Source organism: Mus caroli, chromosome 11 (genome assembly GCF_900094665.2).
Source record: "Mus caroli chromosome 11, CAROLI_EIJ_v1.1, whole genome shotgun sequence".
Classification (NCBI taxonomy): domain Eukaryota; kingdom Metazoa; phylum Chordata; class Mammalia; order Rodentia; family Muridae; genus Mus; species Mus caroli.
In genome coordinates this window covers 24,780,912-24,793,796 of record NC_034580.1, presented here as the reverse complement: position 1 = coordinate 24,793,796, position 12,885 = coordinate 24,780,912, and the positions used below count along the sequence as shown (strand labels likewise).

Here is a 12,885-nt window from a genome sequence, read left to right as displayed (position 1 = left end):
AAGAAAAGAAAAGAAAAGAAAAGAAAAGAAAAGAAAAGAAAAGAAAAGAAAAGAAAAGAAAAGAAAAGAGAGAGAAAGAAAGTTGGGCTCAGTGGTATGCATCTATACTTCTGTTGTACCTATGGAGAGATAGGGGGCACAGTGGTATGCATCTATACTTCTGGTGCATCTATGGGGGGAGAGGGGGCAGACACAACAGAATCACAATAAACTTACAGGCCAGCTTTCATGGCAAATATAGCTGTAAACAACGAGAGATTCCCTGATTTCAAATATGGGGATGGACACACACACACACTTACAGCATCTACATAGCGGAAATGATTAAACAAATAGTTTTCTAACATTTACTACCTGTGTTTGTCCTCTCTGAAATAATGCTGATCCATGAAGTGTCTTAAACATATCTACCTCACAACTTATATTCCTAAGTGAAGTCAGATCCCTTCCATCACACCTGGAATAAAGAAATAAAGTCATATGTGAAGTCAGAAAAATTAGATCTCTTTATCTCTACCATTAATTTCTAAACACCAGCTGCCTACAGTAACTTGTTAGACTCTTAAACAGTAATATAAATACTTGGGTTCCACTCTAAGTCCCACAGAACCCATGTCTGGAGGTGTGTAATTTATACATCACCTGAGAGCGCTACCGCCACACAAATCCATATACTTGCCAATAGGTGCTCATTTATAAAATTATTATTCCTTATTCTTCAATTGAAACCAGTCCCTTCCTTGAAGCAAACTGCTACTTTCAAGGGATCTTGCAGCTGCTTCACTTTGACCACAGGACGATATATTTACCTTTTGTATTCATTCAAAATAATACTTCGGAAAACCTCCTTTGCAACAATGTTGAAGGATTCTATTATTTCAAATTGGTCAACCTCTGGAAATTTTTCTACAGAAAAGAGGCAAATCAAAACAAAGGCTTTATCTTTTTGGAAGATAAGTTCTCCAATGTTCACAGCATCAAATCAAGTATTGTGCAGATAAGCCAATGGAGACAGTCAAACATTTAGTCTTCAGACAAAGCATTTACATTATATGTTCTTAAGCCAGTTATAGCCATTTGGCTTGCTCTTTTTGTTTATTTAAACAATATATCAAACTCAGGATTCCAAGCTTATTCAATAAATTCTTGGTAAAAGGGGTAGAAAAAACCCTAAGCTATTTTAGAGACAATCACAGGTAATGGCATTAAATGCAGCAAAAAGAATTTATATTTTAAAATCTGATAAACCTTCCCACAAGAGGGCACTTTACTGTTGGTGGAAAAATGAACAAGAACTGTATGTCAAGCTTTCCTTGTTACAAGAATCGTAGAGTAAGATACTCTGCTTAGTGACTGTGTGGAGTTACTCTAACAATCTACCCCTTATGATTCCAGACAATGTTAGTAACAATAGCATCATGCTGAATGATAACTGTGTAGCAGGTACAGATTACATGACTTACTCATTTAATCTCCTCCATAAGCCAGGTATTATTGGTATTATAATCTCACAGATGATAAGACTCAAGAATTTCTTGTAAATGTTTTTTGTTTTTAGTATTAGAAACTGCACATAGGCCTCATGCATGGTGGGCAAAACACTCTACCACTGAGCTGTATCCTTAACCAATGGGATTTTTTTCTTGAGTTTCGAGACAGGGTCTCTCTACATAACCCTGGTTATCCTGGAATTTAGACCAGGCTGACATGGAAGTAACAGACCCTCCTGTCTCTGCCTCCTGGGTGTTGGGATTAAAAGTGTATGTGCTGCAATGCCTGGCTGTTCTTTTATTTTTGACTCAAGAATTCTAAAGGGTATTTTTAAATTTTCAAATGATAGGCTACAGGACTAGCACCTTAAGATCCTGATGCAAATAAGAAAAGAACACTTTTACATTCATTATTCCCTAGGTGCCTAGTCAGGCAAAGTGTTAACTATACTTTTAGAAGATAATGTGACAGTCACCCATGATTTAACGTAACAAATTTAAGATAAAACTGATGAACTATGAGAATAACTGAGTTTTTCAAAGTCTTACCACTGAAATTTGAAAACAAATCTATGCGTTTTTAAAAAACAAATCTGTCTTTCTTTAACACCTTTAAAAATGAAAACAGAATTTACCCTTTAGATGCTCCTCTGTATCTAATCTTATCTTGTTAACAGCTTCATCCCTGGAAACCTAAAACAGCACTGACATTAGACATAAACATGACATTCACATTTTTGTTTTCTATGTTACATGATAATACACTGTAAGAACAAAACCCAATTCCTGAAAGATTAAAACCTGACTTAAATAATTCAAATATGTATTTGTACATTGCTTAAAATGTGTATCAACAAAAGAATAGCAAACAAGTAGGCTTAGACTTAACTTTATAAAGAAAAGTCCAGTTGGAGATAAGACATTAGGGCTAACAAGAAGAAAGGCACTGGAGAAAGCAAGATACACATGGGAATGTGGGTGTGAGCTCTCAAAAGAGAATTGCTTTATTCAGCGTTTGGTTAGAGATTTATTTAATTACTGCAGTGCTGCTAATTTGCCACAGGGCTTCATGAATGCTGGAAAACTGATCTACCACTGAGCCAGATCCCCAGGCATGGCCAAAGAGATTTGTTTGTTTGTTTTTCAGTGATATTTATCTTTATTTTTTAAATCTTTAATAAATTATTGTATTTATTTACATTCCAAAAGTTGCCTCCCTTCCTGGCCCCTCCTCCCCAAGTTCTTCACCTCATTCCCCCCAACCTCCTCTGCCCCCGGACATGTCCCACCCCCCAAAGGACTAATAGCATAAAGTTGTATGAATTACAGCAAAAGTGATCTTAAAACAAAATCTAAGATATACCTACTTTGTCATGTTCATAATCTGTAAAAACGGCATAGAGTTTCTCCATGGCAATTCTATTAAGTATAAAATAAATGTTAGCAAAACAATATTTGAACCATGAAGTTTTTATAACTGAAATATATTAAATAGCAGTGAACTACAAATTAAATAATAAGCACTTCACAAAGATCAAATGTTGTTGTATATCAGTGCTAATGTGCTTAATATTACACAGAACAGATTTCTTTCCGCCTTTCTGGCAAATCAGTCACATGGCTCTATGCGCCCCTTACTCTTCATTGCTCGTGTAATTCCAACTTCGATTCACTCATATTTGCTCAGTGCCTCCGTTTGTTCTAAGCATTACTAGGCACCATCTAAGTACTGGGTGTAGGGTTGGTTCAAACCCATCTTTATGAGAAATCCACTGTTTCCTAGATTTTATTTTCTCTGGACATGGAGAGATAAAGGATCTGATTTTTAAACAACAAATGTCTCTTCATTTAAGATTTAAACTTTTATCTTGGACTTGGTTTATGCTATAACTGGCCTTCAACTTCCTTTACGAATCAGATGGATATTTATGATAATAACTTAAAGCAGGAAAGCACTGCATGTGAAGCAATACCAAGCGCATTGCCTTAGAGGAACCGGAACCCAGTGACTTTGTCCATCTGCACAGGGGTTCTTACATCTTCGTGTACTTCACAATCTCTGCAGAAGGAGTAAATATCTTCTGCGGTGTCCTCTTGGCAACACCGATTTCTTTTACCAACTGCTGGATGCCCTGAATTATCTGCTGTGTATACTTCACCCCAACTTTGATAGCATGGCAAAAGTCCTGCTGTAGAATATTTTCTGCAGAGGCTTCCAACATAACTAGTTAGAGAAAGTAAGAGGATGGTTATTGTTTTAGAACCTTTCACCGATATAGTATTTTTTAAATGAAAAACAAAGACACAAATAACAAAAGCAAACTTGCAAGTAAAATCCAGAATGAATATATTTAAATTATTTACCAATTTGGCTTTTAGGTGCTCCGGCAACTACTAAATTTAAAGTGCTAGAAGACATTTCTTTCCTTGTTGGGTTAACGACACATTCTCCATCAATCATTCCTATTCGTACTGCCCCTAAAACATATTAAAATGTTGGCAGCTGTTTAAAACTTGCAGCATCCACATTATTATTCTAATACAGGGGTCAAGCCACTTTCTGACAAAAGAATGAAGTTTCTACTTCTCCCCTGGTTAAGTTAAGGTCCAGCAAATACCCTATTCCACCCTACTCTGTGGGCTCAGTGGGATGCTCTGAATCACTCACTGCCACCACTTGCACACCTGTTTATGCTCTTGCTCCCCTCTATATAGAGACTATTCTGCCCGAAGCAAATGCCTGCAGCCCTCCCACTAATGTTACACTTACACACTGGCTACTCTGGGAAACCCTTCCTGACAACCCGCCCTTCTGTATCTTCTTCTAAGCTCCTTGTCTATGTCATTATAATAGTATTGTTTGTAAATAAATACTAGTCTTTTTCCCTTATCCATGCTAAAAGCAAGAGCCTCTTTAATCTTTCTGTTGCTAGTACTCAGACGGCCTTTTCCCTCAGTGCTTAACCCAATTGTTAACACTGAGCACACTTCATAATTACAAACGATAATCCTTTGCAGACTATATGGTTGCCCTGAATTATCTGCTTACAAGAGTTATAAGTTACAAACATGTTTGTTTTATCTCGAAAGAGTATGGACTCTGGTAATTCCTCACTGTGAAGAACGGAAAGATAGACATGGAACAAGAAATCTAGAGGTATAAAATCAATAACACTGTAACAGGGTCACTGGTAACAGAACCCGAAGCAAGGATGAAAATGCCTGAAAGACCTACAAGAAATCTTAGAATAAGTCAGCCCCAATAACAAGTTCATTGTCACCGAAAGAACAGTGGCTCATGCTTTCAAACTGCAACTTACCAACAGGTCCATTCCAAGGGATATCTGACAAGGACAGGGCTACAGAAGCTTTAAAACGGAGAAAAATAAAAAACTGAAGTTATAATATGTCATTGCTTTAAAAAAATCAGCAGTGATCATTTTAGTTGGTGTTACACTTACCACCATTAACTGCTAGGATATCAGGTTCATTGATGCCATCTACTGCTAGCAGATTACAGAGAACCTGGCAAAAAAGGAAACAACTTTGACATTCAGACAAGAACATCAAAAAGCCCAGGATATTATAAGATTATAATTTAAATTGGCAATGACTTAAAATATAATACCTATATGCTCAACATCCAGTATCTAAATCCTTTAGAGTTGGCTATCATTTAACTAAATCCTTGACACTAGGCATTTAAAACTTGAGTTTCCTCCTTTTTTTTTTTTTTTTTTTTTTTTTTTCTGAAGGGTATAGGCTTACCAGGTATTGTTGAACCCAGGGCTTTTACTACCAAGCCCTGGCTCTGTTTCTTCACCTTTAGAGAGAAAAAAATTTAGCATCTTCTTAAGGGGCTTACTTGAGAACTATAAACATAGTATGCTGCAAGAATCCTGTAAATGTCAGCTATTAATTTGTATTATTATCAGTTCACATTACAAAGATACCTATGCTAAATTCTTAAAGAACTCTTTCCTCGAGGCTCTGATATCCTCTCAAAGGTATACTTAGTTAGTGCAGTTAAATAAAATGGTTATGTGAGTATGCCTGACTAAAGCATATGATCACCACAGAAGTTTACATGGCCTAGAAATAAACATGTTATAAAAAATTAGTTGTGACAAGCTGGTCATAATGGCTCACTGCTGTAATTTCAACACTTGCAAGACAAAGGCAGACAGACTGCCACTTATTTGAGGCTAGCCTAGGATAGGCATAGACTTCAAAGCCAGCCTGAGCTATATAGTTAGATCTTGTTTACCAAATCCAAACTATTGGTTATGTTAATTGTCTTAGTGGGCTATTATAAACTTGACCTACAAAGCCAAGACACCTAATCTGGCTACTCATGACTATCACACTATCTTTTATGTATACTCCTTTCTTTCTTTCTTTCTTTCTTTCTTTCTTCCTTTTTTCTTTCTATTATTTTTTAATTAGGTATTTTCTTCATTTACATTTCAAATGCTATCCTAAAAGTCCCCCATACCCCCCACTCCCCTACCCCCTCCCCCTTCTTGGCCCTGGCGTTCCTCTGTACTGAGGCATATAAAGTTTGCAAGACCAATGGGCTTCTCTTTCCACTGATGGCCAACTAGGCAATCTTCTGATACATATGCAGCTAGAGACACGAGCTCCGGGGGTACTGGTTAGACAGGGTTTCTCTGTGTAGCCCTGGAACTCACTCAGTAGACCAGGCTGGCCTCGAACTCAGAGATCCGCCTGCCTTTGCCTCCTGAGTGCTGGGATTAAAGGCGTGTGCCACCACACCCGGCTACTCATTTATTTCTTAATGCAGGGCTTTTTAGATTCTCATTCAAACTTCCTACAGAGTTCCCAACAGTCACTTACTGTTATTCATATTCAGGTGTCAGCTCAAAATGATACCAATCACATGGTTTTTTAAAGTAATGCTTTTTAAAATGACTTAAAATAGAATGCATAAGATGATCAGAATTCTTTAGAATTTAGCTTTCTCTAGAAAGAATTATAAAACGTAATTAACTTAAAAAATATAATATCTGGTAATAAACAAAGCAGCATTTACCTGAGTATCATAAAAATAACCGGCTGGAAAGAGAGGGCGAATTGAACGATCTGTCAAAACAAGACAAAGATATTAAATGGTCCTGACAGAGCTGCTTTAGAACAAAAACCTATTGAAATAATAAGATAGCTGTTGAATATGTCACAGACACAAACAGGTGTTAAGAAAAGCATTAATTAATACTTTCATTAATATGGACCATTATCTAAAAAAAAGTCAAGGAAGAGACTGAATACTAACAGCAGACAAAAAGAACATATTTCTTTGGTTTACTGTGATTGAGGGATACATGTAAATATATATAAGCTAGCAATTATTGGATAGGAAAAGCTATAAACTACAAATGATCCCACAGTATTTGCAGATGTCAAAGATTTGAAATATTGGCTGGTGATATAACTTAGTATTACATAGCTATGGGTTTCTTCACCACCACCAACACCACCACTACTACTACCACCACCACCACCCTCTCCTCTTCTTGCTCCTCCACATGTACCTCTTCTTTCACAAAAAAGACCTAGAAGATGATAGATACACTTCAATAACTGATAAATACAATGCTTTTAGGAGTTACTAAGTTGAACATAAAAATGAAGAAACACAAAGAATAAACAACAGAACAGGCATGGGCACGGGATTCACACATTCTGTAGATTCATTTAGCCAGTGTTTACTGACTGCCTCTTCATCAGGCTATACAATGTACTGGGATTTGGCAGTGACAAAACAAGTTTTTCCTTCTCATGAAGCATTCATCTGAGGGAGCAGATAGTAAATAACATCTGGTAACCGTCATACAATGAAAGGTAGCTGAGCTGACTGGAGAAGCACTGTGCCAGAAGGGGAGTACCTCTGCGAAGAGCTTACCTATTACTCGACTTGTAAGAACCTCTTTGTCAGAAGAGCCAATCTCCCTTCTAAGGTAGTTTGTGGGGATTCTGCCTGCTGCAGCAGCCTTCTGTCGGTAGTCCACCTGAAGTAGCAAAGAAGAATTAAAGTTAACACAATTCCTTTTTTAAGTAACAAAGTATATCCCAAGAACTGCTATAGAAGTATTAATTTTCCTGAGGTTGCCAACAACATATTTTAGACTGCAAGTAGATAATATTTTATTTGCTTTTAGCATTCTCTTGAAATGCTCACAGGAAGAAAAGTATAAAGAGTACTTCAACCAACTAATTTAAAAAAGCCTTTCACGTAACAGTCAGATGACTGACGAGTCTCATGACTGGCTACAGTAGCTTACCTTAACCACGTCAAATAGTGCCCCTTCCCCTGCTTTCTGTGCATCAACTCTGTGTGACATAACTGCCTTCTGCTTATCATATTAGACAGGCACAAACATCCTAATGAATTCTTAGCATATAGTTGCAGACCCCACAAAAACAATGAATTAATTGCTTCCTTAACACCAAAGGACTCCTGTACTCCCACTGACCTCATCAAGCTGGATGTTCTGAAGTAAGCTCACTCTTAGCAGTCACTTCATTCTCTTAACTGACACATAGTCTCAAACACTGCAGGCCGTCATTTCTCATATATTTTAATTTTAACTTCAGACACTTGAACAGGGTAGTGAAAATTCTACATATATACTATTCTAGAGGCTCATATAAGTAAGCAAATACTTACCACCAATGGCATGAATTGGGAAGGTGAAGGTTTTATTTTGCTGACTGCTGTGACCATTACTGCAGTATCACCTGACTTGATTGAAGATATGTGTATATATATATATAAAAAAAAAATCAGTAAATTTCTTTGAAATCAGACATTAATGTGTAAACAGTAATTGAATGACTCTCTGCTCCAAATAAACTCAATGGAAGACATCTCTCTGTCTGTCTTTCTCCCTTTCTTTCTCTCTCAATAATGTCTCATTATGTATCCCTGGTTAGCCTGGAATTCACTATGTTGACCTCAATCTCACAGAGATCTACTTACTTCTACCAATAGAGGTCCAGAACACTGGGTTTAAATTCTTACACCAGCAAGCCTGGTTCAACAAAAGACCTCTTATTTCATATGACCACAACTAGTCCAATCGTGACCCTTTCTATCTGACCAAGGTCAATATTAGAATATTCACTGATGTTTTCACATGAAGAAATGGCTAACAGCTTAGTCACATCAACGGACTGAATCATATTTTTTACTCTTTAAGAAGAAATTTAGACTATAAAGAAAAATTTCCAAGGATTACAATGAAAAGAATAGTGAGAACGCTTTTTCTAGAAACACATAATGGATTTTATTAACAGACTACAATACTGCCCACAATTTAGAAGAGAACTTAAGGGTATTTAATACACACAACACTGACTTTGATGGCCTAGTGAGGTTCTGACACTAGAAATACCCTTAGTAGGGGTTGAGGAGATGGCTCAGAGGTTAAGAGCACTGACTGCTCTTCCAGAGGTCCTGAGTTCAATTCCCAGCAACCACATGGTGGCTTACAACCATCTTTAATGATGGGATCTGATGCCCTCTTCTGGTGTGTCTGAAGAAAGTGACAGTGTACTTGCATACATAAATGAATAAATCTTAAAAAAAAAGAAAAGAAATACCCTTAGTAGTGTCTGAACTAGTTCCCAATACCACAATGATTACTTATGATGCTACATAGATACCCAGTCACCATGATTAAAGCAAAAACTGGTTTCCTACCTGTACCACAGCACAGCCATCAGCAAATCTTGCCAGTTTCCCAGAGGATATTTCTAATTTTCTGTTTAAAAGGAAAAATTTAATACAAGATACCAGTACAAGTCTTTGCTAAGTAAAAATAATTGGAGAATCTAGGGGAAAAAAAGAATTAAATGCTCCCAATTGTCAGGAAAAAGAAGCATAAGTAAGTAGGAGTTGTGACCATCAAAAGCACAAGAGATTTAAGTACAGCTTAAAGACAATGAGAACCAAGGCAAAAGATGCATCTGGAGAAGGAAGTATGTTAGGGAGAAAATGGGATTCCTAACTATTAACTCCCATCTTATGACTCAGCTCAGTCTCTTATTGTCCCTTGCTTTGTTGGCTGTATAAACCTAACACACAAAATGTTCTCTTCCCTGTTAAAATAATTTTAAAATTTCTCTATTACTTTATGGAAAAAAAAACCAAACTTTTGAATATCGACTACAAAGACTTTCATGTTCTGATATATAACAGTGTTTTGTATGCTAAGTTAAAAATAATAAAGACTATCTTCTGATAAATAACATTTAGAATGCTTAAAAACTTAATAACAAAGGTGTTGAGATGGTCACATACTTCATACAAAAATAAAAACTCAAAATAGACTCATATGTCCATCCATCTTGACCCAGTTCTGACCCTCAATCTTCAGCTGAGCTCTACCCTCTGGCTTGGCCCTATGGGCCTCCAGCTGCTCTCCGAATGGGACTACCAGCTGTAGTCTCTCAGTTTGTGTCTTAGGTCTTTGCCTCTAGTCTAGTAAGTCTTTCAAATCTTTGAACTATGCAGCATCTTTAATATACACAGAAATATATAGAAATACACAAATATTACTAGTGTACAAAGTATAATGTGCAATCAGAGAGTTGGTATTAGTTAGCAATTGATGGTGGAATAAAAGCATGTTTGTCAACAACCAGATTATATCAAAGGAAATTTGAACGACCTGACAAATTGCCATAACAGAACTGATACAGTATGTTATTCAATGAGTTCTAATAATGCAGAAAGTCAGAAAGATTTTGGAGGGTAGGAAGTACATGTAATTTTGATTGTTCCAAGAAAGCTATTAAATTTATGGTGTTTTGTTGTTGTTGTTTACTTTGTCTCATAACAATTTACTTTTCAATATTATATTGTATAAAATACCTCCAAATACATAGTGGACCCATAGCATAGCTAGTCTCTGGGGTTTGGAAGTAGGCACTTGGGAATAAGTGGAAGAGTTCTGAAGTTTCCATATGCCAAACCATGTGAGTGAATGCCTACTCTATGAACATATACAAGAAGATTTGATAGAATGAACAAGCAGAACACAGTGATGGGAAGAGTAAACGGATGCCATGGGAGGACACGGGGCAGCGGCCTGCCACAAAAGTAGAGCTTTAGGGGAAAGCTTTTAAAAAACCTATTATTTAAAATATCCACATACACACCCCCGCCGTGTGTCTTGTTAACTGAGAAATTTACCTTTTTGACCTTTTGTTGGATGGTAACTGTACTTTCACTACAGGTTTAACAGGACTATGTGCATCTTATAACTGGCATTCATCTCCGGCTCACACTGGCCATCAGTGGACCTGGGGCACGGAACGACAACGCATTACCTAGAGGTGGTAGTGGTACGTTTCCTACTTCAGAGCTCGAGGTCTCAGAAAATAAGAGAAAGGATGTCAGGGGCACAGGCAATAGGACTCAGGAAGTTCACCGCAGGGCTAGGAGGAAGATGCAGAGGCAAAAGGCAGCGGCCAGCTTGGGAAAGGGAGACAGACTTTAAATCCGGAAAAGAAAATCTCGACCTTAGGTTTGGAGTAGAGAATCTAAGAGACTTAGGCTGCTTGATTCCTACCCTGGGGGGATTTGACTACTAGGGCTGCATGGACAAGACAGACGCCGCGTGAAAACCGCGAACTCACACCGTTGCTCACCTGTGTCCCAGGTCTACAGTCACCGCTCTGGATCCGGTGCTGCTCCACAGCGCTCGCATCTGCAAATAGCTGAGTGCCCGATTCCGCCCGGGCCGGCCGAGGGGGCCGCAGCCCAGCGGTCGGAGGCACAGGCACAAGCAGCACAGCCTGCAGGCCGCCATGACACCCAGAGCGTGGAAGGCCTGGGCAGCGCCTCATTGGCCAGCACTCCTGTGGGCGGAGTCGGACGCAGTTTCGTTTCCGTGGAGCCTGGAAACTGCCGGGAAAGCAATCCTTGCAGGCTTTCTGTAATTGCCAGAGTCAAACCACCAGAATGCGTTTTTTTTTTTTTCAGTCAGCTTTTATTCCCCTACCCTTATCGGTGAAAAAATAAATACTACCTTAAAAAATTATATAGATTTAAAGAAAGCTCTTTAATACTTCCCGCGCCGTGTGTGTGTGTGTGTGTGTGTGTGTGTGTGCGCGCTAGTGTTATCACGGTTTGAAAGAAAGTCTTAGAACAATGTGTTTAATAAATGTAACAGTAAATAAATACTGAACAACTCATGATTATTTGGTTCTTACCTAAAGATCTAGGTTTGTGTCTATGGAAGGCCACCTGTAATTCCAACGTTCAGAGGCTGAGAATGAATCCATGAATCATCCTGGCTTGTTAGACTTTCCTGAGGGCTCCAGGTTCAGCAAGAGACCCTACCTCAAAAAATAAGTAGCTATCAAGCAAGGCACCGTACTTTAACCTCTGGCTTCCACACGTTCTTAACGTATACACACACACACACACACACACACACACACACACACACACACGCACACACACGCCCAGTCACCTGCACACAACTGGTGTATCCACACGCATGCAAACTCGCATACACTTAGACACAAACATAAACAAAGCAAAGCAAAACAACAAAAAACAAGAAAAAACTTTTTTTTTTGAGAACCCCTTGAATAATTTACCATTCATTCAGTTGTACGTTTTGGAGAGGTATATTAAAATGGGAAGGAGTCTGTTTCCTAATGTCAATCTAAAATAATTAGAATAGTAGTAATTTTGAGTCATAAATCAAAAGGAAATAAAAGCATTGAAGTCTGAGCTTCCCCTCCCCCTCCCCGCCACCCCCCAATCATATGTGTATGCAAGTCAGTTTTAGGTTAGCATAGAGACAGAATTTAAACGGCATCAAAATAATGCCATTGCGAAATGAAGTATAATTTGGTTTGTTGTTTGGTTTAAAATTATAATTCATTTATTTTAATTTTTTATTTTTCCTTTTTTTGAGACAGGTAGCTGTCCAAACACTGCTAGAATTATGAGTCTACATCTTGTTGTACATTTGCGGACACTTAACTAACTTTGTAATAAAAATGTCATCATAAACTGAGACATACAAGGGTTTTCTTCAGAACGGATACAGCCTGCTTGACTTTAAGAAGCACTGCCTTGGGTCCTGCAAGATCATGAATCCTTTGCCACCCAGTCTGCTGATCTGAACACTCCAGCTGGTTGAACTCTGCTTTCCCAGGGACTATGTGGACACTCAAATAAAATATTAAAAAAGAAAGAAAGAAGCATTACTTTACATCACAGCCAGGTGGCACTTTCTTCATCATAAATACAATGTGTCTTCATTTTGATTAAATTTCAGTAACTTCCCAATTTTTTTTAATTCTTTCAAAATACATTTCTTTACAATATATTAACAGTGCACGTTTGACGTGT

At 37.9% G+C, this 12,885-nt stretch overlaps 1 protein-coding gene across 2 annotated transcripts in view; it reads right to left on the bottom strand.

The window, feature by feature from the left end:
* Positions 1-11,363, bottom strand: part of Pnpt1 (polyribonucleotide nucleotidyltransferase 1) — a 32,012-nt gene extending 20,649 nt beyond the window's left edge. The window contains exons 1-14 of one of the 2 annotated variants that reach the window (XM_029483735.1): positions 11,166-11,246; positions 10,708-10,817; positions 9,214-9,274; positions 8,179-8,253; positions 7,414-7,519; positions 6,544-6,593; positions 4,952-5,015; positions 4,811-4,858; positions 3,855-3,968; positions 3,528-3,714; positions 2,858-2,909; positions 2,126-2,183; positions 810-906; positions 355-457 (exon numbers count right to left, since the gene is read on the bottom strand). In XM_029483735.1, coding sequence (XP_029339595.1) covers positions 355-457; positions 810-906; positions 2,126-2,183; positions 2,858-2,909; positions 3,528-3,714; positions 3,855-3,968; positions 4,811-4,858; positions 4,952-5,015; positions 6,544-6,593; positions 7,414-7,519; positions 8,179-8,235 — 936 coding nt within the window. In that variant the 5' untranslated portion in view covers positions 8,236-8,253; positions 9,214-9,274; positions 10,708-10,817; positions 11,166-11,246. Of the gene's footprint in view, positions 1-354; positions 458-809; positions 907-2,125; positions 2,184-2,857; positions 2,910-3,527; positions 3,715-3,854; positions 3,969-4,810; positions 4,859-4,951; positions 5,016-6,543; positions 6,594-7,413; positions 7,520-8,178; positions 8,254-9,213; positions 9,275-10,707; positions 10,818-11,165 lie in introns of both variants that reach the window. The other variant, XM_021176449.2, reaches the window with a different exon arrangement.
* Between the last annotated feature and the right edge of the window lie 1,522 nt (positions 11,364-12,885).